The sequence below is a fragment of the Miniopterus natalensis genome, chromosome 8 (assembly GCF_054644295.1).
Source record: "Miniopterus natalensis isolate mMinNat1 chromosome 8, mMinNat1.hap1, whole genome shotgun sequence".
NCBI lineage: Eukaryota > Metazoa > Chordata > Mammalia > Chiroptera > Miniopteridae > Miniopterus > Miniopterus natalensis.
Genome location: NC_142088.1, coordinates 12369207 through 12395415, shown reverse-complemented (window position 1 = coordinate 12395415; position 26209 = coordinate 12369207). Strand labels below are relative to the sequence as shown.

Sequence of the window (26209 nt, the reverse complement as noted above, 5' to 3'; positions counted from 1 at the left end):
CCCTGAGCACAGTGAATTTCAGGAAGCTCTAGGGGGAAGTGACAAAGTGGCCCACAAGAGCAGACTGGGGGAGGGGACAGCATGAGCCAGCAGAGGTGGGGGATGCGAGTCTGGAAGCTCACCCAGGTTGCCCACAGGAGCCTGCCCACCCACTTAGGACTAGCAAGGAACAAACTCCCCTGGGACTCACCCAACCCACCTGCGCCCTATCCATCCTTCTGGAACAGAAGGTCAGGGGTGAGGCACATTCATGGGAGCTGGGCAGCAGATGTCAGACACAGGATGGCAAGTGTAAAAACTGCAGGGTGGATCTGATATGATAGTGGATAAACATCTTGAAAATTATGGAACGCAGACATGCAGCAGGAATTTGAGGGGTGGAGGTGTTGAGGAGGGACAAAACAGAGTGTAGGATTGTGGGACGACCATATTATTATTATTTTGTTGTTGTTAATGCTCACCCAAAGATATTTTTTCCATTGATTTTTAGAGAGAGTGGAAGGAAGGGAAGGAGGGGGAGAGACAGAGAGAAAGAGAGAAACAGCAGTGTGAGAGAGACACATCGATTGGGTGCCTCCAACATGTGCCCCAACTGTGGCAGGGGATCAAACCTGCAACCATGCAAGGTACATGCCCTTAATTGGGAATTGAATCCACAACCCTACGGTGCACAGGCAGACGCTCTAACCACTGAGCACAGCAGCCAGGGCAACCATATTATTTTAATACCTACTATGTACTATGTACTTCAGACACGATATCACATGTAAACCTTTCAACAATATGTGCAACAGGCAATACTCTCTTGTTCCATATGAAGCCACTGTAACTCAGCAAGAAAAAGTAAGTTGTTCAAGGACATACTGACCCAGCTATGAGCGGTTGAGCTGGGACTAAAACCCAGGACAGCCAGACTGTAAATCTATACTTCTTCAGGCAAGCCAAGTCACTTGGGTGCTCAGACCACAACATACGGTCCCATGGGACCTAGGTGGTGGGAGGGGCTAATTCAGAGAGGCATTCTCCGTGGATGCAGGGGGCGTGGGCATGGGGTCTGGACCCGCAGCTCCTAAGGAAGGCATGGACAGGAGAACTCAAGCTGCCGTGACTCAGTGGCTGGGTGTCTGAGGAGCATTTCCGGAGCCCCAGACAGCTCTGCACAGTCTAGGAGCCACCTGCCCAGCAGAGACACTGAGTCATTACTCACAACTGTTACTCACTTTTCTCTGCACCCCACCCCTCAGCACATCACTTACTCCCACTCTGTTCCTTGAGAGTGACCAAGGGGGAGCCAGCAGATGTGCCCATTTCCTTCCCTCATCCCGCTAGCTCCAATCTGCCAGCCCATCCCCACCTGAGTCACTGGGACAGAGACCCAGAGACTCTGGCCCACTCAACCCTGACAGCTGTTACTCTGAACTCTGTTCCAAGAAACGGGCTGCCTGGAGGAATGGTCACTGGGCAAAGAATCTTCCTATCTCAGGGCTGGAAGAGACCTCCCAGCATCTCAGCTGTCTTCCCAGCAGATGCCTAAAGGCCCCCACCTCCATGCTAGATGGCTCCTCCAATGGCCCCAAGAGTAGGAGCTTCTCTGTTCAGAAATATCCATGGACTTGCAGAAATTCAGCCCTGGTTAGAGAGAGAAGACTCTCCTAACTCATCTTACCAATGAGGAAACTAAAGCCCAGAGAGGGGAAGTGATTTGCTCAAGGTCAAACAGCGCCAAATGGGAACTAGAAACAAGCCACGTGAACCCCTTACTACCAGACTCTCCACAGCCCCTTCCTCCTTCTCTGAGTCAGGACAGGCCCCTGAAGTCTACCTTCATTCTCTCCTGTTGCAAAGCAGCTACCGATCCCGTAACACTGGAGACAGGAGACCTAAAGGCAAGATGGAAAGGGAGGGAAGGAGTTGAAGCCAGACGGTGGTTAGTACAGAGCAATCGCTTTCTAACGGTGAAGGGCATCAGGAGCAGTCTGCCCACGAGGCAGGGAGATGGACCAAAAGGCCTTCTGGAGGCCCTGGAGCTAAAAGGCCAGGCCCTCTGGCAAGAGATGATAGGAGGGATTCCTAGGGTCCCAACTGGGGACTTGGGAGAGTCTTGGCCTCCTCTCTGCTCACCTCTCCTCCCCTCCGCTGGCCCCTTCTCTCCCAGAGCTCCAGCCTGGAATCCAGGCCTGGCCGCTGCCTCCACTCCCACACTCAGCTCAGCTCAGCTGGCCACAGCAGAAACCACTGTGTGTGCTGTCTGAGGCAGCTCAGAAGGCACCTCCAGAGGAGCCTCATCTACCTCTTGCACTCCCCAACCCCTCTGGCAGCTGCACTCATCCCTACCATGAAGCCCCTGCCCCACTCTCTCCCCACAGTAGTAACAACAGTAACAGTAATAATAACCAAGGGCACAAAGCATGCCCTGCATTCAGGATTCAGCTCTATTGGTTTCCCACATTTCACCAATGAATAAAATGAAGCACAGGCAGGTTAGGTAAGTTGTTCAGTCACACAGCCTACGAGAGGTGGGGTCAGGATTCGAACCCAGACAGTGTGGCTGCAGAGTCTGTGACTTTCACCCCCATGACACACTGCCTTGTGATAGGTCCTTGATTTGGGAGGTTAAGCTCCTAAAATCCCCACTCCCTCATCCACGCAGTCACTGAGCACCTGCAACAGGCCAGGCACCTGGATTTTGCAACACTCAGCATTCCTTTTGTCTCTGGACAGGCAGCCCCATACAGACACTCACCAGGCCACTCACAGTCAGGCTGGGCACCTGCTGCCTCTGAGCAGGCAGGCTCCTCTACCCTGGACACTCTTGTTCATTCATTCATTTAACAAACATTGAGGGCCTACTGTGTGCCAGGCAGATGGTGAAAGATGCCTACAAAAGGAGCCTTTCAGTTCCTTAGAAATATGAGCCGCCTACAGTCTGCCCTCACTCCCACCTGCTGCAGTCTGTCCACTCCCCCTCTTGTGTGGGAAGCTTTGCCAAGGAGGGCTCTCTGGCCTGAAAGATCTCCCAGGAAGGAGATTTAAGTGCTTGCTCAGCCTCCTGATCCAGAGAAATGAAGGGACTCTGAGAGGCTTTCCCATACCCAGGGGCTGAGGAATTTGAACATGGGGCTCCAGGGGCCTTGGCTTATGGCCTGTACCCAGGTCTCCCTGGGGCAGTACAGCTTCACAACTGCCCAAATAATCTCAAGTACAAGCTCGTCAAGTTTCTCCTATGTTAATGCTCTCGACTGCTTCCTCTTTACCCTGGCCCAGAGAATTCCCCAAGGCCGGACCCCAAGCTATACCACCTGGCTCTCTCCAAAGCCACCCTTTCCATGCACATCACTTCCTGTGCCAGGCACTGAGCTAAGCACTTCACAAACAGGGTCTCATCTCATCCCCATCATCACTCTATGAGGTGGAATATTAACCCCATTTTACAGATGCAGACACAGGCTCAGTCCAAGGTCACCCAGCTAGCAAGCTTGGGAGGGAAACCCAAGCCTATGTGACCAGGAGACAGGGCTGGAACAGTTATTTTACCCATACTACATGTGAGTCACTGTGCCTTTGTGCATGCCTTCCCCTGTGCCAGAAAGTCTTTATCCCTTTTCTTTCCTGCAGAACTCCTTCTCAACCTTCAACGCCCATCTCAAATGGCACCTCCTCTCTGAAGCTTTCTCCACTCCACAGTTCGTCGTGTACACTGATTTCTGCTTGACACCCCCTCTGCACTTTGCAGAAACCTTCTGTCTATTCCCTTTCTCTCCCACTAGACCACATTTCCCTGGCCTCTCCAGCCCCATACCCCTAGCACCTTGCCCCCACAGCGTCGATGCCCAAAAAGGCTTTTAGTTGAACAATCAGGAACCTTATGTGCCCACAACCCCCCAGCCCCTGAGTAGGGGTTTCTCCCTGTGCCCACCTCCCTTCCTGATAGCTTCTTTCTGCTTAACCAGCTTGGCTGTTTCTGGGAGTCTCAGCCGGTGATTAGGGCCCTAATCAGCAGGACTTCCTGCCAGCCACTGCCAGAGGTGGGGGCAGGGCCCGGAGGGAAGCAAGGTCAATCCAAGGTGAAGTTGGAAGCCTGCGACTAGGGAAGGCTCCTACAGGGAGATGGATGGACTCACAGACTTCCAGCCCAGAGTGTCTCCAGCCCTTTGTCTTACAGGTGAGGACACTGAGGCACAGTGAGAAAAGTGACTCATCCAGAATCCAGGGACACAGCAGGAACACTGCACTCCCCTGCCCTGGGCCACAGGGACCCAAGGGCAGACATCTCTCTTACACTTCCCTAGAAGCCCTCTGCCCACCCCTCCATATCCACCCTAGCATCAAGCCCAGTGCTGACCTCACAGACTGCTCCCTATAAAGGGTTGTGGTAGACCAGATTGCTCAGGTCTGGTCAAGATCAAGGGTCAAAAGTGAGCCCCTCGTCTAGATGAGCAATGACCTAGAAATGGAGCAGAGGTGAGCAGGGGCTGAGGAGGGGAAGCAACATAGGCAGGGCTGAGCTCAGGAACTCTTCCCAGCTGTCATCATCATCAACCCAAGCCCATTCTTCCTCCAAGAAAAAGCTTAATGCCTTTTGCAGCTGCAGCTGGGTGGGCCAGGGGTCCGGAAGTGGAGCTTACCCCTACCTGACCCGGAGCAAGCCCAGCTTCCTTGGGTGGGAACCAGGCCTAGGTGGAGAGTGCCACTTAGCAAGTCTTGAGGGCTGACCCCTGCTAATGAGGACCATCAGGGACTCCGGAAAGTGGAGGACCTCAGAGAGAGCAAAGGCCTGAGATGGAGAGGGAGTGTGGCTAGGAGCTGGCCCGACCATTGGTTCAAAGCTCACAGCTATAGAGCATGCAGGAAGGGCTGGGCATGGTTCTCCCCCCTCCTGCCAACAAGTTGACAGAACTAAAGTTGCAGCAAGGAGACAAAGATCAGACTTCAGAGAGACCTAAAGGGTACCTACAGCACTGTTTTGGGGATCCCACTTTAAAATGTGGATTCCACCTCTATGAGTATAGCCCATGGTCAAGAGAAGCCTGCCCGGAGGCCAGGGCAGGTCCTTGCCAGGCCTTGGAGTCTCCAATCCAGTGACTCTCATCAAGGGATGGAACAGAATCCAAGAAGGGGAGCTTGGACTAGTTTATAATAATGCATCTTGTTTACAGTGATGGCAACTTTCTCAGATCCTCCATAAACACAGATTTGCACTGGCTCCCTAGGCAGACAAGGTCTCTGGAGGTCCCCTTAGCCCTCTGCCTCCTCCCAGTCACAGAGAGAGAGACAGAGAGACAGAGAGACAGGGAAGGAAGTCTCTTCTCTGGGCAGATGCTAGGACTCCTTGAGGGAGCATGGTGCCACCACTTCCTCCACTCTCTGGTCCCACAATCCTCCCATCTTATGAAAGGAACAACCATGACAAGAGAGAAAAGGGTCTACCCAGCAGTGGGCTCCTGGAGGAACACTGCCACCCCCATCGTCACACACCATAATAAAAATTACTAACATTTATTGAGCACTTACTATGTGCCAGGCACTGTTCAAAGCATTTTAATTAAACTAAGTCATTGAGCCTCACAACCACCCCATGAAGCAGGTACTATTGTTATCCCACTTTACAGCTGAGGAAACAGAGGCTCAGAGAGGTTCAGTCACTCACCAAGGCCACACAGCTAGTCGACTGGGTCGTCCTGAGTTGAACCCTAGCAGCCTGGCTCCAGAGTTACACTTCTGCCTTAGTCTAGATCTCTCGGTGAGCACAGCCTTGTTTCCAGTTCTAGCCAATCCTCCCCAGGCCCTGTCTAAACCCTCCACCCCACTACCCCTCTTTATTCAGCCAGTTCCCACTGAGCAGCATTCTGCCAGGCACAGCAAGGATCACCAGGGAGGCAAAAGGCACAGGTCTGACCTCAAGGAGTCTGTAATCCAGCTAAACACAGGAACCTTGCAAGGGCCAGGAAAACTGAGGAGGTCCCTTATTCTCTGCTGAAGAAGGGGGACGGGGACACAGGACTGGGACCCTCCCAGAGTGGAAGAAGGACAGGATTCCATTCCGGCACTCCTGGAACCCCGCAGACCCCATCAACTCCCCAAGACCCGCCTTTCTGGACCAGCCCCTCCTGCCTCCCGAAACACCCAGCCTGAACTACAGGCTTCCAGCCCTAAAAAGGCAGGGTTACAGAGCCCAGACTAGCCCTGGCTCGGGCACACCACCCCCACCCCACACAAGCTCCAGCTCCGTGGAGAACAGCCACCCTCCCTGAGGAAAACCAAGGTGCGGAAAAGTAGGAAGATAGCCAAAGTCACCAAACTGGGTAGAAGCAACCCAGGGATCCAGCTGCGCCTGCTGTGGCCTCACCCCTCAGTGATGGGAAAGTGTTTCAGACTATATGAAAGGAGAAAGGAGCTGGGCCAGCGTGACCATGCATGGTGGAGGGGGTACCCAGGGAGGTGGGCATGGCCCACGGGCTAGCAGCACTGCCGTCCCCACTACCCTCGTTCCAGCTCAGTGGTGCCACACCTCTGCATGCGTAACAGCTTTGAAAGCTAAGAGCTAGGGCCTGGGGGGCGGGGGGTACAGTGCTGAGGACAAAGTCCTGGCTCCAGTATCCCAAAACCGCCCTCTCCCTCTTCGCATGCCACATCCATTTCTGATTCGCTTTATTCAAAGTCCAGCAACTGGAAGGGCTTTCCTGCCTGGCTCCTCTGCCCTCTCCAGCACACATCCTTCAGCTGGGCCTCAGTGCCCTTTCTGGGGTGAAAGAGACTTAGGGCCCAGAAATAAGCCAAGGAGCCAGCACTGCCTGCAGCCGAGAGCCTTTGCTGGTCCCCCAGCTCTGCCTGGATTTCTCTAAGAGCTCCAGGCCATGCCAGCATCTCCTGGTACTGCCCCACACACCCAGCCGTCGCTCTTTAGGTCTCTGTGGAACCAGAAGGAAGAGTGTCCTAATTAAGCAGCCCCATCTAGTCCCTGGCTCAAGACAGGGGACTGAAGTTGGACACTGGAAAGGACTTGTCCATAGGAGAATCCAGCACTATGCAAGGGACTGACCCAGTCAGAGGCGGGGGGTTGACTGGGGTGACCTCAGACCCTACCCCTTCACTCTCTTCACTGGGGAGAAAAGGGGTCCCGGGGCTTGAGGGAGAGGCAGGCTGGGACAGGAGGCCCAGTGTGGGTCCTCAGCTCACCCCAAAAGCCCACCTTGACACTCCCATCATAGGAAGCCCAAGCCTCTGGAGGTTCGGTGTACAGAAATCTTAAATGTCAACACGTGCGCACACACACACACACACACACCGCTCACCTTGGAAAACAGGTCTGGAAAGGCAGGCGGGGGGGGGGGGGGTGACCTGCGCCTCCAACACTCCTCCTGAGAGGCCCTAGAGAATGCACCCTTGGCTGGTATCCCCTGCTGCTAGTTACACAAACCACTTCAAGCTGCCCTGACAACCTTGTATTATTTACACATTTGGAAACTGAGGCTTAGAAGAGAATTGCCCCTGGGTTTTTCTGCATTGCGGATCTTGGCTCTGCTCCTCTGCCTACCATTTCCAGGCAGGCTGGGGAGGCCCCTTTTGGGGCGTAGGCAAACTGGACAGGGGCTCAAGCTGCCCAACCTCAAAGCAACCCTTCCTTCCCCCCTCCTGCCACACTGGCCCCCAGTTAGTCCCTCAGCAGGCTACAAGGGCTCCAACTTCAGGGGGCAGAGGTAGAGGTCTGTATTGCTTCTGACCCCTCCATTCCCCAGTGTCACGCAGCCCACAGGTCTGCTCCAGGTGCTGTGGAGTTACCCAGCAGGCAGGGCATGCAGTGGGACCAGAGGACTGGGAAGAAACTCAGAATCTCTGCAGGAAGCAGCTGGAGCAGACCCGGTGGGTGGTTGAGCAATGGGTGTGAAGAGAGCAGGCTCTCTGTTCCCCAAACCCTGGAGGGGAGGAGGCCCCTGCCCTGTAAAGTCCTCATCTCTGCCCAGCCCCAGGACAGAGGCTACCACCCTTCTGCTGCCTTTTCCGGGTGTCAGAGAATTTCCCAACTCCGAGAATCCCAGGACCTCGGCATCCCAAGAGACCTTCAAGGTCATCTTTTCTAACCACATCCCAACTCAGGAATCCTTCTGAGCTGTTGTCCAGTCTCTGTCTGACCTCCCCCCAAGACGGGAAGCTCACTACCTTACAAGGCAGCCCGTTCTCTCACTGACCTGCCACACTTGTTAGAAAGCCCTTCGTTAAACTCAAGCTGAGCTTCCTTCACCAAACACAAATCCATTCGGCCCCTCTGCTTCCTGTTCCTACCTTGGAAGAAACGGGGAACTGAGGGTTCTCAAACTCCAAGGTTTTGGTCACAGTGCATCAGTGACGAGAAGATGGTCACCAAACGGTAACCTCTGAACTCAGCTGTACCACAGCCCAACTCCCCTCCATCTGGCCACCAGCATCCCGTGTTTATCTCACTGGGCCCCACAATCCCCATGGAAGATTCTGAATCAGGGCTTTGAGGAAAGTGAAGTATGAAGAAGTATGGGATGAGGGATGGGGAAGGACAGCCAGAGGGTTCAAGGCCAGGGATTTGGAAGAAGAGGCTCCTAAGTTGCCTCCTCCACCACCCAAGAATTTTCTTTTCCAGATCAAAGTGCTGGCTGTCAGCACTGGCAGCCCTCTTAGACTCACTGAGACCCTCCCAGGCCCCAGCCCTCCACGGGCAGCAGAGTAAAGGCCAACTCAACCCCAAGTGAGATCCCAGTACTGGTCCCATTCGGAGCCCTTCCACCCAGCTCCCCAGCCAGAGCCAGGTCCAGGTCCTCCCTGCCACACCCCTGGGCCAGAGGGGTCCAGCAAAGGGTGGTTCAGCTGTAGCAAGCTGTGAGGTCCTAGGGGACAGTGAGGGTGGGGGAGACAGAAGCAGCTGCCAGCTGGCAGGGGTAGTAGCAACTTAAGGCCAAGTCAGAGCCACAATGGTCCCCACCCCACCCAGGCAGCTTCAGGAAGAGGCCAGGCAGAGACTCAATGAAAGAGAGTGCTCCCTCCACACCCTCTTGACCCCCCTGGCTTGGATTTGCCACAAGGAACAGGCGCTGGGGCTTCCAGAAGACGTCCCTGTCCCCAAAGACTCTAAATCCTAGCTCCAGTTCCCCCTCCTAGCCTCGCCCACAACCGCCTATCCTGCCCTCCCCTACCCAGCACCCATCCTGTACTCTAACCCCATTCCACCCCCTGCAGGGAGCCCAGCTTGGGAGCATAGCAGGCTTCTCCTGGTCACCCCTCCATCACTCTCTTCCCAGTTTCCTCTTCTAGGACAGTGGATGGCCTAAAAACATCTGGGCAGGCAGTCCTGGCCCTGGTCCTGAACTGGGGGGTGAGGGACAGACACTGAGATTCGCTCTGTATAGATTCTCCAGCTGGGGAAGGGGTGGCAGGCAGGGCATCAGAGGGTCGGGTGGGGGAAGGAAGGAGAGGGAGTGAAAGGCAGCTGTGTGTGTCTGTTCATTAACCACCTGGATTAGCCATTTCTGCCCAGAGGGGTGAGGAAGGAATAAGATGCTGATTGGGGGAGGGCAGCAGGGGGCATTCATGCCAGGCCTTGCCCATGGGCAAGGGAGCATGGACCCAAGCTGAGAGGAGTGCTTTTAACTCCAACCTTCCCACCCCTGCCAGACCCTCCCTTGCAGCTGTGGCCAGCCCTTGGGAGATGAGAGATGGGAGCACAGAGAACCCCAAGGAGGAGAGGGGGGGCCAATAACAGCTCCAGTGGGTGGCAGGGAGAGAAATAAAGAGGAAAACATGCCTACTCTTCTCATGGTCCTCTCCCCCAGGCAGCCCTGTGATGGGCAGGCAAGTGGGGAAGAGAGTGCTGGAGACAAAATACTCCCAACTGCCCCCCCCAGATGTGTCCCTCCCACTCACCTCTGCTGTCACGGGTCTCCAGCAGCCGTGAACACCAGCAACTTCCCCAGCAAACAAAACTTCTAACTAGTCTCTCTCTTTCTCAGAGCATGGACAACCGCACCCTAGACACCCCTGCAAAAATCTCAGACACATCTGAAGGGGGTACTGACAGGTTGCCCTGAGGGGCTAGCATACAGGACATGTGATCAGGGGGCCTGACCTCCTCCTCCCCTAATTTATGCCCTGATCAGCCACCCTGACAGCATCTGTAAGGACAGCCCAGCAGCATACACACATCCCAACTCACCTTTCTGGCAGAGGAGCCCCTGGGTGGGGTGAGTGTCTAGGCTCACGGGGCAGGGCGGTGGGCAGTGATGGGGCAGCAGCTGTGGCTGGCAAGAAGCTGTTTGCCAAGAGGAGGGCGTGAGTGAGCCTTGTGTCCAGGTGGGGAGCAGGCACAGGGAGCAGAGCTGGCCCCAGTGCCACTGCTGGGAGCAACTGAGCGAGGGCGCTGCTGGCCCAGCTCCCTCCTCCCGGTGGTGGCTGGCGGGCGAGCACGCACCGCCTCCTTCCCGGAGCCGGCCAGCAGCCCGCCCCTCGGCCGCCTCTTTAACCCCTGCAGCACTCACACCCAGCTCAGGCCAGGCTGGCGGTGGCAGGGCACAGGCGCCCAGGGCAGGGCATGCCAAGAAGAGTGGCTTCCCTGTCCAATCAGCCACAGGCCCTGCAGCCTCCCTAGGGACCAGCAGGGAGGAGCCAAAGGGCTTGTGAGGGGGCAGAGGTGGGGAAAGGGGGCAGGACCCCATGGAAGAGATACAGCTGCACTGAAATGGCCAAAGGGCTGCTGGGTGGAAAGGATGTTTGGTGAGATGATGATGATGATGATGATGATGATAAACAGCAACTCTCAACTTTTGTAGAGCACTCATTTTGTGACTGGTGAATCACTAGAATCTCACTTTTTTTTTTTTCCAATTTTCACCCAACAACATGCTTAGAGAGAAGAGGGGAGAGAGAAAAAATTCAATTGGTTGCCTTCTGTAAGGGCCCCTACCGGGGACAGAACCTGCAACCTAGGTGTGTGCCCTGACAGGGAACTGAACTGGCAACCCTTTGGTGCACAGGACGATGCTCTAACCAACTGAGCCCCTCCAGCCAGGCTACAATCTCACTTCTGAATCTGTTTATTCCTTCTGGACATTTGTGACTTCACATGCAGAAGTGATTTGAATTGAACTCTAGTTAATAAAATGCATGCTTCAACTCCCTTTGAACACATCAAAAAATAAGATGGATGGAGAGACAGAAATGAGAGAAGGCAAATATGCCAAAGTGTTCATTATAGAATCCAGAGCATTTACCATAAATCCTTTCAACTTTTTTTGTATGTACAAATGGCTTTATAATTTAAAAGATGGGGGAAATGGGATTGCAAAATTTGGAGTGCCATCTCAATGATGACAGTGAAGCAGATAGGATTACTTCGAGGGGAAAGGAAAAGTCATTTGCTGCACACCTACTACGTGCCAGGCTCTTAAACAATTTTCCTCTCACTGAATCTTAGAATCACCATGTTATTTTATTTATTTTAATATGTTTTTATTCATTTTAGAGAGAGAGGAAGGGAGAGGAGGGGAGAGATAGAAATATCAATGAGAGAGAAACATCAACATCGATTGACTGCCTCCTACACGCCCCCTACCAGGGATCGATTGAGCCAGCAACCTGGGAATGTGCCCTGACCTCCAGAATCGAACCTGGAATCAAACCAGTGACTTCCTGGTACATGGGTCAACACTCAACCACTAAACCACACTGGTCAGGCACACCCTGTTATTTTATCTGAAGAAGGTGACCCTGGAACAGTTAGGTGACTTGTCTAAGACAGCACAGGATGGTATAGAGCAGGAGCTCAGACTTGACAGGCTGACTCCCAAGCCAAGCTCCTCACCACTCAGCCTTTGGAGATTGAAAGGCCCTTCTTTTCCCATCTTCATGTGAGGTCCTGGGCCAGTGACCTGATCTATGGGCCTCAGTTTCCCCTGCTGTACAATGAGATTGGATGCAAAGGTATTCAAGATCTTTTCCACTTCTAACACTCACCAATTTTATTAATTCAACCAAACTGTTCCTCAGGCTTCAATTTTCCAAAGAAAAATGACAGGGAAGGCCCAGAAGGGACAAACATTTGGGGGCATCTGGGACCAGCACAGGGGAGATGGCCAGCATTTTAGAGAGCTGCTCCCCAACCCCTCAGTGACAGTGAAGCCCTTGAGGATGAGTGGGAGAGGGGCACCTTCTCAGGACCTTATGTGGGGAAGGTGGAGATAGAGGTGTCATTATACCCACCTCCCCCTCCAGAGCAAGATGACTTCATCCTCACCCAGGTGGGAAGAGTCTGGGTTCCCAGAGTCCCAAATTCCAGCATCTCAGAACCTACCAGCCTTGACAGCAGCCTCAATCTGTGAACGGGTAGATACAGAATGTGCCTCAGAGACTGTTGGGCTAAATAGGAAACCTGGCCCAGGCTCCCCAACCCCTGCCCAGTCCTTTCTGGCCCCAACTCTGAGCCAAAGGTGATTCCTAATAGCCTTATCTTGTCTAACCCCATGCCCCCTACAGACCAAGGGCTGCTCTTGGGCTTGAATCAGCCCTAGTCAGGGGAAGGAGGTGAGGACTCCATGTCAGCATCTAGGCTCCTCTAGAGGTGGGTGCAGAGTCTGTTATGAAAATGAAAGTTTTCCCCTTTGGGTCACAGCATAGCAGAAGTGTCATCCTCCCTTTCCAACCCATACCTGATTGATATCAAATAGTCTCTGTCCCCCCAGCCTATCCAGTCCCAGCTCTACAGAGGGACACTTGGAGCCTTCTGTGATGGCACTGCCTCTGGAGCCTACTCATCACAGGGTTCCCTCTTCCTCACATCAGCATTCAGGGCTCAATTCAAAAGCCACACACTTCATGGATCCTTCATCAACTGCACCACTTGGTAGGCACCATCCCCTCTACATACCCAAGGCTCTTGCTCATATACTGACGCCAAGACATACCCTTGTTAGGCGCACTCTGTATCTCCCATTAGTTGAGCAAAGATGTATTTTTTTTTAATATATCTTTATTGATTTCAGAGAGAGGAAGGAAGAGGGAGAGAGAGATAGAAACATCAATGATGAGAGAGTCATCATTGATTGGCTGCCTCCTGCATGTGCCCTGACTGGGAATCGAACTGTGATCTTCTGGATCCTAGGTCAATGCTCAACTGCTGAGCCACACCCAGCCGTGCAGAGCAAAGATGTATTTATCTTTCCTTCCCCTTTCCTAGTTTTTCCAGTGCCTAGCACAAGGTTGACTCCTAACAGACTCTCTACAAAGGCGGAATGACTGTGTGAATGATGAAGAGATGGATGGATGGGTGACTGGTTAAAAATTGAATAAAGGAACACTTTTAATGCTTAATTCTACACAAGGCTGCACCAAGATCATTGTTGGCAGACTTATCTTCAAAGCTAAATAATCACAGACAGAAAAGCTGACCATGCTAAGACATGGGGATCATTAGACAGATCACGATGCCCCAGATGCATCCCACCCACCCCAGGTCTGCAGCAGATCCATGGTACTCTGAGAGACACCCTTCTCCAGCTGCTCTCAAGGCCGCTTTGGTGGTGAAATTCTCCACCACCACCCCCCATCCCAACATTGGGCCCTCTTTCCCAGCACCTGGGCACAGAACTATGGATTCAGCAAGTCTCCAGAAACCACACAGACAAGAAGTCAAGGAGCTAGAAGATTTCAAAGAAGAGAAGCAGCCTTCCCCTTTATTTCCAAGAGCTGTCCCACAACTGATCATCCACCCCTGGCTTTCCCCAGTGCCTGTCCTGCCATCATTTACACAAACACAGAGTGAGAACTGCTTTGTGCAGAAGTCTGCTCAGCCCCTTCTCTCTCCACTCCCCACTCCTCCTCCTCCTAGCCAATGAAGACTCAGAATTCCCAAGGTTTCCCATCTCCCATCCCCCAGCCTCGGAGTCAGCCCAGACCCTTTTCCCTCCTCCCTCCCTCCCATCCCCATGTGCAGCACTGCACATCTGGTTCCAGTTGTGGTTGGTCCGTTCAGGGGTAGGCCTGGGGGTTTCTCATAAAACTGAATAACACCAGTGTTGGAGCCCAGTGGAGCTGGGGGATGGGAGGGCAGGAGGCCTATGGGGGCAGAGGGAGAGAAGACAGCAGCAAGGGGAGACACAGAACCCAGACAGGAGCAGGGCAGTGCCTGGCATCTAGCGAGCGGTCAATGGATGCCTGTTAACGGGAGATAGAAGCTGGAGAAACAGAGGGCAGGGACACCAGGAAGACAGAGAGTGGGACAAAGAGGGGTCAGAAACAGGGACCCAGGAGGAGGAGAGAGACAGAACTGGGGGTGGCAGGGGCTGTTGAGCCACAGAGAGGCCATTGAGAAAAGCAGGCAAAATGAATTGTGTGTGTTGGGGCCAGGTGCTGAGTTAGGCACTTCGTCTGGGGAAGGAGGGGACACGACAGAAAGGAAGACAGAGAGACACAGAGAGACAGAGAAGAAAGGACAAAGATAAAGTCAAGAGAAAGATGGCTCAAGAGTGTTGAATCCAGATTTCCCTGGCCTCCCGGCGCCACCATGGTAGGGGGTGGGGGTCGACGGGAGCTGCTCTCATTCCTTCCTCCATTTTATTGTCATGAGTATTTAAGGGCCTACCCTGAACCAAACCTTTCCCATGTGCTCTTCGGCAGGAGGCGGCTCTGATTCGTATCCCAGTCTTAGAGATGGGCTCCAAGCAGTTAAGTGATGTACCCCAAATTACAGAGCAGCTGAGGAAAAGGGCAGAATTTGGGTCCATGTCTTCCAACTCAAGGCTGTGTGGCCACAAGACACAACTGGGAATTCAGGGTCCCAAGGCTCCCTCTGGAGGGCATCGTGTCATGTGACCTACACACTCAAGGGGACAGATTCTCAGGTTTTTACACAACCAAGAGGAAGCTCCTCTGAACTGGGCTAAGAGTTGACCAAAAACACCCATCTTCTTAGGATGGGGGAGGGGTGGTCTCCAGGGGAGTTGCAGGGGCTCCCCACTCTAGCACCCTTGGCCCCCACTCTCTTCCCCCCTCTCTACCACAGAGAAGGCAGGGTCACATGCCCAGGTCCCATGGGGAGAGGCCCTGGGCCTCAGAATCCTGCTGAACCCAACACACAGATCACTGGGAGCCAGACCCTGGGAGGTCACCCTAGGCATTTGGTCAATGTCTGTGCATTTGCGTTGCACCCTCCCCCTTCTGACCACCACCCTCCCACAAATACCTCCATAGCAGAAATGACTTTGGGCTGTCCCCCAAGATGCCTTCATCTCAGGGTCACACCCTGGGACCCTCCATGCCATGGCTCCCCCATAGCAGACTCCAGAAGCCACACCCCACCCTGCTGACCCACAGAGCCCCTCTCCCTCCCTTCTCTCCTGAGGCTGGGCTCCACAGCCCAGGTCACTGGTCATTTCCCTTTCTGTTCGTCTTTGGTCGAAGCTGGACTGAAGCTGGAGCAGGGGCACCCTCTTCTCACCACCAGTGTCCCCTATTTGCATCTCATTTGCATTCATTTCCATTATTTCTCAAAGTGCAGAAATGGGCACAGCCTCGGGCCTTTTGTCACACACTCCCCCAGGGAGGGCTAAGTGCCAGGCCTTCTACATTCCAGCTTCCTACTCTCAGATTTGCACCATAGTCTGAGGGCAGAGGATGAGAGGACAGGAAAGCATGGGGAAAAGGCCTGCCAACAGCTCGTCCCTAAGTCACCTGCCGGCAGCCCCTCCCTCCTCTGAGCCTGCCTCAGTTTCCAAGCAGGATTCCTCTCCGGCCAACCCCAGAGAAGATCATTGGCTTCAGCCTGGATCTTTCCAGAGAGCCCACAGCCCTCCCTCACTGAGCTATATCCACAACCCTAGCCCCAATATTATAAGATTCCTGGACTGGCCGGTCGGGGAATCCCCTAGACCTAGATTATCTGGATTTCAGGAAGGTGTTGGCAGAATGTGTGATGAAATGCTTGAAGACGAGATAGAAAGCCAAGTGGATTCCTAGGGGTGTTGATTAATAGATCAATGTCAACTTCCTGACTTGCCAAAGGGCTCGGTCCTCTGCCCTGGCTTGTCCAACATACTTATCAGTAACTTAGGTGAAGCATGGAGGCTTACCAAGTACACAAAGGGAAAAAAGCAGAAAGAAGAGCTAAGATGCTGAAGTGAACTGAAATGCAAAACCGACTTTATACACAAGCTAAAATTAGAAGGGAACATTTCTCTCGGGGTAAAGTCCTGAACTAAGGTTCAAAAGTCATTTTTTTAAAAACAGAATAAATAATCATTCATGTAGGGAAAGCTCAAATATTTAGTGAAAACAGAAATTTAGTTCAGCTGCAGTAAGATAAGGCTTCCCCCAAAAGGCAAATGTACTTTGGGTTACATTACTAAAAGTATAGAATCCAGATCAAAGGAGGAGAGGGTTCCACTTTATTCCATGCTGCTCAAACATCATCAGAAACATGCTCTCTTCTGTGCTATATAAATCAAAGAGGAGGGCAGCAGTAGACACTCAATAAATATTTGTGGAATAAAAGCACAAGGAAGGTTAAAGAAATTGGGCCCAATTTTTATTTCAGATGATAAAGGACACAACAGGTATCACCAAATACATAATAAACTGTTTGGGAATGTGAGCCAGAGTAAACTCCACTGCCACATATACCTCCATTGTTTCTCTGACCCTTCATTTGTGAATTCCTTGAAGCCTGGGACCATTTCCCATTTATCTCTGAATGTTCAAGAAGCAGACATAGCCAGAAGCTGAGCAGTAAGTACTAAGGACAGGACAGGAACCCGACAAGGCCAGGCCTGTGGCGCTGATCAGAGGGGAGTATGCTGGTCCCAGCAAGAGAGCTGACCTTTAGCTAAGCCAGCTGCCAGGCTGGAGGAGGCGAGGAGCTGGGCTAGTGGCTGAATCTTTGGCTCACACATGCTGTCCCAGGCTGGCTTGTGTACTTGTCAACTGCCCTCCCACCCCCCCAAAACATCCCCTTGCCACTGCCCAGTAGCTCTGTGGAGGCTGGTCCCAGCCAGGCACTTTTGTCCAAAGTCTGGAGCTGCCCACTGACCCAATCCCACCAAACCTTGGGTTCCTCTCATCCTTTCATCGCACTCTTTGGTGTATCCACTTCCCTTTCCCTCACCCCTCCATCTATCCCTCATGTCATCATTCCTTTTCCTTAACATCTAACCTCATTCCTCCCATGTTCCTCTTATGACTGTTTCCCCTTTGCTCTGTGGCAACGGACTGCCAAAATTTCACCCCTCGCTCTCTCCCCATACATTTTTTTTAATTCTGTAGAGTACTATCCCTCCCAGGGTTTGGGAATCACAGAAACCTGGCCCCATCCCACCTAAGCCCAGGAGTGGAAGGGAGAGAGTCCAGGTTTTGGATTTGCCTACCATGTCTGAAGCCTGGCCACCCCACTCACTGGCCATGTGACCTCAGGGAAGTAACTTAACCACTCTGAGCATTGAGTGCAGAGTTGGCCCTCTGCACAGAGCAGCTCTCCATGCTCCCTACATGACCCCCCACATCCTGCTCCTTAAAAGAAGAGTCACCATTCCCATCCCAGAGTCATGATTCATCTCTCTTCCCTGCATATCTCTTTGGCCCTGTTCAATAAACACTCAAATTTACTGAGTGCTTTCCATGGGCCAGGCACCATTCTTAGAGCTTTGTAAGTATTAACTCACTTTAATCCTCCTAACAACAATATGGGTAGTAACCATTATTAACCCATTTTACAGATGAGAAAACTGCCAGTGGATTGCTACTGCTCTTCTAACTGAAGCAGCAGCTTCGAGTCACCAGGGACCTCAGGCCTTGCTAGTAGACACCCTATATAATGCAGGACTCTCCTGGGACCTGGCAGAAGCTCAGCCAGCCCTGTTTGCACACTCCAGGTCCTCAGAGCTCCATCCCACACCCACACAGCTCCCACCCAGAGTGGAAACCTGCTTCCTGTGGCTCCTGGTTCTTCCTCAGAGAGCAGATCCCTTCACAGCTGCATTCAAAAGTCCTTCCCTCTCTCTCTCTCTCTCTCTCTCTCTCTCTCACACACACACACACACACACACACATGCACCGCTCACAAGCTCCCACAGTAGTTGCTTCACAGGCTGGATAGCCCCAGCTCTTTCACAGTTTCTGAATCTTTCCACATTCCAGGTGCTCAGCTGTCTCTCTGGTTCTGGCCCTTTTCCAGTTGGCCCTCATTCATTCATTCATTCATTCACCCATTCACTCAACAAATACTGTTTAAGTGCCTGCGCCTGCAGTGGGCCAGGCCCTGTGCTGGGACTGAGTGTGGAACATGAGCAAAGCCAGACAGAGTGCCTGCCCTCAAGGGGCACTTGGTCTGGGGCAGAAGAGAGACACGAACACATGAGGATGGCTGAGCAATATGAAGAGAAAGGACTGAGTGCCTGAGGGATGGAGCACTTAGAGCCTAACAGGTAATGAGCGCACAGCGCCAGGCCCTGTCAGAAGGCCGTGCATGCGTGCGCTCATTCTCTCCTCACCACAGCCCTGGAGGAGATGTTATTCTAACCCTGCTTCTGTTCGTTAAAGAAACTCCAACGTGAGAGGTGAAGTCACTTGCCCAGAGTCAATAATAATAAGACAGCAAAGAAGCAGTGGTGATAGAACTGAGTCCCAGTCTGCACTTTTCACTGCTTTGCCATCTCATCTCTTAAGAGGTTCAGAGAGGGCTCCTGAAGGCTCAGTTCCCAGACTAATGACCCTCACACACGTGCCAGCAGCAGCCTGGCCCTGTGGAAGGCAGCAGCCCACTGGCGTGACCGGGGTCATATACTGCGCTTTTATCTGTGCACTCCAGTGTCGCGTGGGTTTCACCAAGATGGCAGTCACCTTAACTCCAGAACTCCCAATTTGTTCTCTCACTGATGTCGCCCTCGGACCTTTGGCCTTTACCCTGGTTGGCTTCAAGTTGGCTGGAGGCACTGTCAATAGATGTGAATGGGGTCAGTGGCCAGTCCCTCTCAGCAAGGCTTGCTTGAGACATGGCTCCCTGATAGGACCAGAGAGGGAGCAAGAAGGACTCCAAACTCTGGGAAACAACCACTCAGGCCACCCAATTGGGGCTCACAAAGTGTTGACAAGAATTTAGAGCTGACCAGCCCACTCCTCTCCTTGTAGTGATGTGGAAACTGAGGACAAATAGGGAGTCCCAATGTCACCATAAGGAGGAACTCAGTGGAGTCAGCCCTAGAACCAGGTGTCCAGCTCCCAACCCAGTGCTCAGGCTCCTGCATCACACTAGCCCCCAGGAGAGCTGGCGGCGGCCTCACCCATGCAGGGAGAGAAGCAGGAGCCTGTCCACTTAACCATAAGGAGAGAAGGAGAGGTTCTGGGTGATGAGGGACCCGCAGGGCCCAGGTAAAGGATGCTTAGGCTCCAGGTGGAGCATGGTCCTGTTCTCGGAAAGATAAGCAGAGCAGAGGCTGGGGCGGGAAGGATGAGCAGGACAAAGGGCCACAGCTGGAGCCCCTTCCTCTGGGTGCTCCTCCCCAGGGACCCCCACAGAGACTTGTCCTGGGAACACTGTGTTCAGGCTGTGAGTCTTGGCTCAAGCACCCTACACTGGCAGAGCTCCAGCTGCCTGTTTAATAATGTACAACCAATCGGCCATTAACAGCAGATTCCAACAAAAAGAGTTGGTGGTTGTTTTTGTTGTTGTTGGGTTTTTTTTCCCTTTTTCTTCTGGGTAGTTGGTGGAGGTTAAAAAAAAAACAAGTCATGTCTGGCTGGCATCCAGGACAAGCCCAGCTTGCCCAGGATAAGGGATCCTGGCAGATCCCACCTGCCTACCCCCACCCCATTGTGCCCAGGCGCCAAAGTGCCCTCTCCCACCTCCATACTCCTGGAGATGCCCTGAGCCTGTTACCCCTGGGGGCAGCCATCCTGGCACCTGGGAGTTCCAGGGAGGCCTAGAAGGATGTAGGATGTGTTGGCAGGGGCAGAGGGAGGGCAGGCGGGGACCCAGCTCTAAGTGGGCCCAGTGCTTCCTAGGAATTCCATTCCTGTCTGGCCGGAGTTGGGAGCAGTAGGTGGAGATGGAGTGGTCCAAGCAGATGTGAGGACCTAAATCAAGAATCAGAGAGCCAGCTCTCTTGGGCAGAACTAGGGGAGGAAGCAAGGATCCTGGTGGGCCCTGCTCCTCTCTGTCAGAGAGTCAGGATTCATGGTGGGATCAAGGAACTCAAAAGCAGAAGTCTCACAGGGGAGTAGCTAAGACAAGGAGTGGAAACTCAGTTCTGTAAGAAGCTATGTGGTGAACAGATAGGTCGGTCCTGAGCTGTCTAGGGCAACAGGCCTGGGTGAGAAAGCCTTCCAGACCCTTTTTACCTTTCCAGCCTGGCAAGGCACTGCCAGGAATGTGAACAAGGTAGTGCAACATGGTAGCGAGGGCAGTCAGGGGCCAGGGCCTGAATCCTTAGGGCTCTGCCTGGTTCCCTGATAACCCTGGGCTTATCCTATGCCCTCTCTGAGCTGCCATATCATTACCACGAGCAGAATCAGCTGGGGGTCCCCCATCCTGCCTGGGGGTCCCAGCCAGAGAGGAACTGCCAAGACCAGATGCAAGATAGACAGAAGGGTCCGTAATCATGCTGATGGTGGTGGTGTGTTAACATTCATCCAGTTCTTAGTATGTTCTAGGCACAGGATTTTTTTCCCCAATGACTCTGCTAGGTAGGTACTATGATTATTACCATCAAACAAAGGATAAAACTGAGATTCACAGAGGTTAAGTTTCTTGCCCAAGGTCACAAGACTAGTGAGTGACAGAGGTAGGTAGGGCTCAGGACTTTTTACCATGCTGCCTTGGAGATTCCAATCAAGGGGAGTGGCCTAGGCCCCAAGTGCAAGAGCCCCAGCAGCCCCTCCTGCATGCCCTACAATCTGCATGCTGTCTCCCTTCCCCCCACCCAGCCTCCCAGCCTCGCATCATGCCCTGGCAGGGTAATCAGCCTCCCTCGGTCCTTTGCTTCCCTCCCATTTCCAAGGCCCCCTCAGGGCTTCCTGCTTCACCCAGGCAGGGGCACAAACAGACACAGACACACAATAATGCACACTCACACTGACTCATACACACTAGTGCACACATGCCTGCACAGATACCCACACACTCCACACAAACACATGCACTTACACTCAGGCACACACACACACACACACACACACACACACACACTTGCTCCTGTACAGATACATATGCACAGTCTGCACACAGACCTCATGCTTAAAGGCCCCTAAAGATCCACACTGACACACACATACTTCTTCCCACACAGGCACATGCCCATACACACATTTACACATGGATCCATGCATACTCCCATGCATGCACACGTGTGCACATACACATAAGCACACGTGAACTCCAGCCACAGGAGACTTAGCACAAACACCCATGGGTGGTCTGGGCAGGCAGAACTGGACAGGTGTCTGCCATGCTACCCCGGTGGTTATTCCAAAGGCTAGAGGCTGCCGGCTAATAATACCGCAGTGCATTCCTGGCCTGAGATAAGTGGCCCCAAGCATCCTCGGCACGTTCCGGCCTCAGTGTCTCACCCCTGTGGATTCCACCCACCCGCAGCGCCATCCAGGACAAGCCCCAGACACCGGCACCGTCAGTTCAGACACCTTGGCCAGGGGCCTGCCACGCTCCCCTCCATTCTGTGTCTTCCTCTCCAGGGCTCCCAGGCCTGCTACGGCCTCAGTTTCCCCTCAGAGACAACCACACAGGAAAGAGAAGGTCTGTGTGCATGCTGAGAAGTGGACTAAAGTACAAGTTGTCCTTCCTGCATTCCAGTCCCTCCAGGCTGGGCAAACACACACCCTCCACAGCCTCTGGTACTAAACACACACGGGGCCAAGACCGACCTGGGAGAGCTACAGGGGCCCAAGTATCCCCTTCCCCTCCACTGCCCAGGAGGCAGCCCCACCAGCCCGCAGAGCAGAGGCACGAGGCCTCTGAAGGAAGCAAGGGGAGGAGAGGAAGGACACAGGCCCCAGGAACTCTGGGGCACAACTTTCCCAGCCCCAAGGAGATGGGATCAGGGAGGATCAGAAAAGCATCCCAAGCTTGAGTTCAATGGACCAGCCTTAGAGAGGGCAGGACCTTGGCTGACAATGAAAGTAGAGGGTACAGGGGCACAGGGGGTGGCGCCACAGTGGAGAGCACAGCTGAAAGACGGGTTGTGTTCCCATGAAGCCTTGGCCACCCTCAGCCAGCCACCCCGAAAGGCAGCAGTGCTCCCCAGAGCTGCGTGACCCCACAGCCAGACCCTTTGGCCAGCCCCTCTGGCACTGCCTGCTGGCCCCTGCTCTGAGCAAGCCAGGCAGCCTTACATGGACATCTGAGGGACATGGTATTTATCAGATCGGGCATTGAGGAAGACAGGCACATGAGCTTCACCCTCCTCTCCCAACTTCACCCCAAGGTGCCACTCTCTTTCCAGAGCCTCCTTCCTTCCTGGGGACAAGGCAATGGGAAGGGCAGGCCAAGGCCAGAGAGGGGAAGCTGGGAATGAGAGGGCTGTTGGGCTCTGGATTTCACAGCTGGCTGGACAGAGACCCCAGCTGGGAGCGGGAAAGGAAAACTGTGCTGCAGGGCAAGAAGTGGGGGAGAGGAGAGGGGGAGGAACTCAGGACAAAGTGATCCCATGTCATCAGCTGATCGGTGAAAAGACAGAGGCAATGATATATGTAGATACACAGCTACTGTAGAAAGAGAGAGGCCAGAGCATAGTTTCCAAGATCATCTTTCCAAGTTCATCTGCTTGATTCTAACCAACCAACTGAAACAAGACATTTTTAAGATAATCAGGGAAAATTGAACGCAGACTAGGTATTAGCTGCTCTTAAGAAATTATTATTAATTATGTTGACTGTGATATGGTATTACGGTAATGTTAAAGTTAAAAGCCCTTACCTATTAATAATACACACTGAAGTATTTACAGGGAAATGATAAAATGTCTAGGACTGGCTTTAAAAACACTCCAGCAGAAAAGGGGGGGAGAGCCCTGCCGGGTGGCTCAGCACTTGAGCACCTACCCATGAACCAAGAGGTCATCAGTTTGATTCCCAGTCAGGGTACACGCCCAGTCGATCCCCAACAGGGGGCGTGCAGGAGGCAGCCGATCAGTGACTCTCTCATCATTGATGTTTCTATCTCTCTCTCCCTCTCCCTTCCTCTCACTCTAAACTCAATAAAAACACATTTAAAAAGGGGGGGAGTGTGGGGGGACAGATGAATGAAAAACAGCAAAAAGTTGATGGCTGGTGAAGCAGGGGGTAAGTACAAAAGAGTTCAGTATACTATTCTTGCTACTTCTATATGTTTTAAATCTCTCATAATAAAGAACTGACAAATAAATAAATAAATAAATAAATAAATAAATAAAATAAATAAAAGAAGGGGGCGGAGTTCGTCTTATGCATGTTTCATAACGTGTGGTATACAAGATGACTTGCGTTGGAAGCATGCCTCAGCAATTTTGTTTTATTATTTTTGTATTTAGGAAGGAATTAAGAATGTATAATTGTAGATTAAGCCCATAAACTCAATCATTAGCATGAGTAAAAGGTTAAAAAAGCAAATCTTTTTTTTTTTTTTAATGATGTAATAGCGTAGGATGGTGATGACTGATACGCTGAAATGAGAAAGGAGAAGACTCCTGACGGCAGTTGGGAAACCAGCGAGTTCAGCCAGCTCTCCTCGCAGGGAAGCTGACATGCAGTCCCACACGGCAGTCAGCGTCCTTGGCCCACACTCTCGTCTGCATCCTGCGTGTGTGGGTGTGTGGCCGCCCTGAGACACCAGCCACCGAGGATGGACGGGGCTGGTGTGGAGAGTGACAGTGGTGAGGTGTAACAGCCAGTGCTGCTTGTCAAAGGCTCCGTGCTTCCACTATCTGCAACCCTCTCCCAGCCCTCCGAGGCAGACATCATCGTACCCATTTTACAGATGGGGAAACTGACTCAAAGGGGATACAGTGGACAGCAGAGCTGGGATTTGAACCCACATCTCTGAGACCCAAGCCTGCTCGTTGAGCCTCGAAGGCAGGCAGGTAACAAGCGGAGCAGGACCGTAAAACAATGAAAGAGCTGGAAAGGAGGACAAGAATGATATGAGTGTGGGAGGGGAGGAAAAAGCAGAAGGCAGGGAGGGCCCTGGCTGTGCAATGGGTTTGGGGCGCCTGAACGGTTGTTAAGCAGAAGTGGCAGAACGGGAAAGACCGCAGCATGCTGAATGGAGGTTAGGCCGCTAGGGGACCTGGAAGGCAGAAACGGAAGGCTGTGGGCCTCGGTCAACATTTTAAAACGTCACACTTCTGAGCTTTGGGCTGGAATTTCACCAACTCAGTATGGAAATGGAGGTTATCCCATGGCTCCTGGAAGTTCTAGCTGGGAGTCAAATGTGTTTGATTAATAAAAATGGGAAATGAGTATAATTTCTCAAAATGTGAGATTCACAGGGGAAATGTTAATAAAAGAAGACAAAGGGGTTAGGGTAGTGCCCTGAGAGGGCTGCTGCTTGCCTGGGTTTCTAACTTGACACATTTAGGAAATGGGGAGGGGATGTTAATGATAAACCTTCCTCTACAAAGCTCTCAGCACCCAGGAGATCCCCATCCATCTTTCCTGGCTACTGAGATGTCCCGGGGAGGCCCAGCCTCTAAAGCAAGTCTTGCCTCCTCCCATTCTCACATCTCTCAGGACCGGGGTCCTGTGTTGAGGACCAGGGCTATGGGAGCAGAAAGCTGCTGGGGCAACAGGGGGGATAGAAAGAATGGGGGGTATTGGAACTTCAGCAGCAAGGGACTCTAGATCCACCTGTTCATTAGCTGTGTGAGGCTGGGCAAGCAGTCAGACCTCTCTGAGCCTCAGGTTCCCCTCCTCCCCTCCCTGTCTGAGCTAAAACTGAAATAATAGCAACTTCCTCACAGGGCTGTTTTAAGAATTCGTTGACATGGCCCATGTAACATGCTTAGCATAGAACCTGGTACCTAACTGCTTAATAAATAGTAACCACTATTATTAATATTATTAACTATCCTATCTGAGATCCATAGTTGAGCCCTTTGGTATTCAAGGCTCCGATGAGACTAGACCGAAGGAAGCCGCAGGGTGGGCAGCAGCCAGGACAAAAGAGGCCGAGAGGGGTGAGTGGCAGCAGCCCAACCTCATCCCAGGAATGCAGGGCTGGCGGCTGGGGGTGGGGGGCGAGGGGAGATGCCTCGCCGCTGAGGTCAGGCCCTATTCAGAGCTGGCGGAGGTTTATCATCCCTAAGTGTGGGGAGGTGCGGGAGGAGGGAAGAGGGAGAGCAGCAAGAGGGGGGGGGAAGCAGCTGCAGAGAGCAGTGGCAGGACTCCCTAGGGGGGAGGGACCAGCTCCTGGGTAGGGGTCCTGGGCCAAGACCCCACCAGCCCTCTGGTAACTCGCCCAGTGCATGGGGGGGAGAGGGGGGCAGGAGGAGTTCCAGCTTCACACAGGAGACCCCCACTCACATCCCAGCCGGGAAGGGGGCACTAACCCCACAAGGTGCACCATTTCCAAAGCTCTTCCCAGCAATCAAGCAAGCTAGAGATTGTTTCCATAATCTCCATTTGACAGATGAGGAAACAGGCTGGGCTGGGCAAACTCACTGCCCAGGGATGCTCACTGCCGCCAGTCCCATCTCTGGGAGCTCCTCACCATCACTGTCCGGGGCTGGGTTCACGGAGGTGGATTCGGAGATGGCGTGAGAACAGATGTGGTCTTAAGGGGGCACAGTTGGCCTACACTGTTTTTTTCCAGGTCAGTGCCAGGCAGGATGGGACTCCTGGATGTCCTTGCAGCTCAGCTTATCATCCTGCCCCCTACAGACTCACACACCAGTGCAGGAAAGCTGGGCCCTCCCCTTGCCACACACACCACTTCTGTTCTCCAGAGCCCAGTCAAGGGCTCCCAGCTGCTCCTCAGTCCCCTGGAGCAGGGGCCCCTTCCCTGGTTTCCCACCACCAGAGGGAACCTCCTTAGAAGTAACCTATCTCCCTCCAGCTGTGGTTTCAACCTGTTTCTTCCTCAATTGTCCTCTGCAAGACTAAGAAAATAATCTGGTTGCTCTCAGTGAATGTATCTGGTACCCACTCCTCTACTGAAGCTGGAACTACCCTGGGCCTCAGTTTCCCCTTATGGAAAGGAGGACAGCTGACACACAAGGAG

At 53.0% G+C, this 26209-nt stretch overlaps 1 protein-coding gene across 7 annotated transcripts in view; it reads right to left on the bottom strand.

The window, feature by feature from the left end:
* TNS1 (tensin 1) overlaps positions 1-26209 on the bottom strand; it is a 190766-nt gene that overhangs the window by 117133 nt on the left and 47424 nt on the right. Inside the window, exon 1 of one of the 7 annotated variants that reach the window (XM_016196780.2) lies at positions 1823-2073. The exons of the other annotated variants lie outside the window; for them this stretch is intronic. Within the exon in view, the coding sequence (XP_016052266.2) occupies positions 1823-1966 (144 nt within the window). The 5' untranslated portion in view covers positions 1967-2073. Of the gene's footprint in view, positions 1-1822; positions 2074-26209 lie in introns of those variants that run through there. 7 annotated transcript variants of the gene reach the window in all.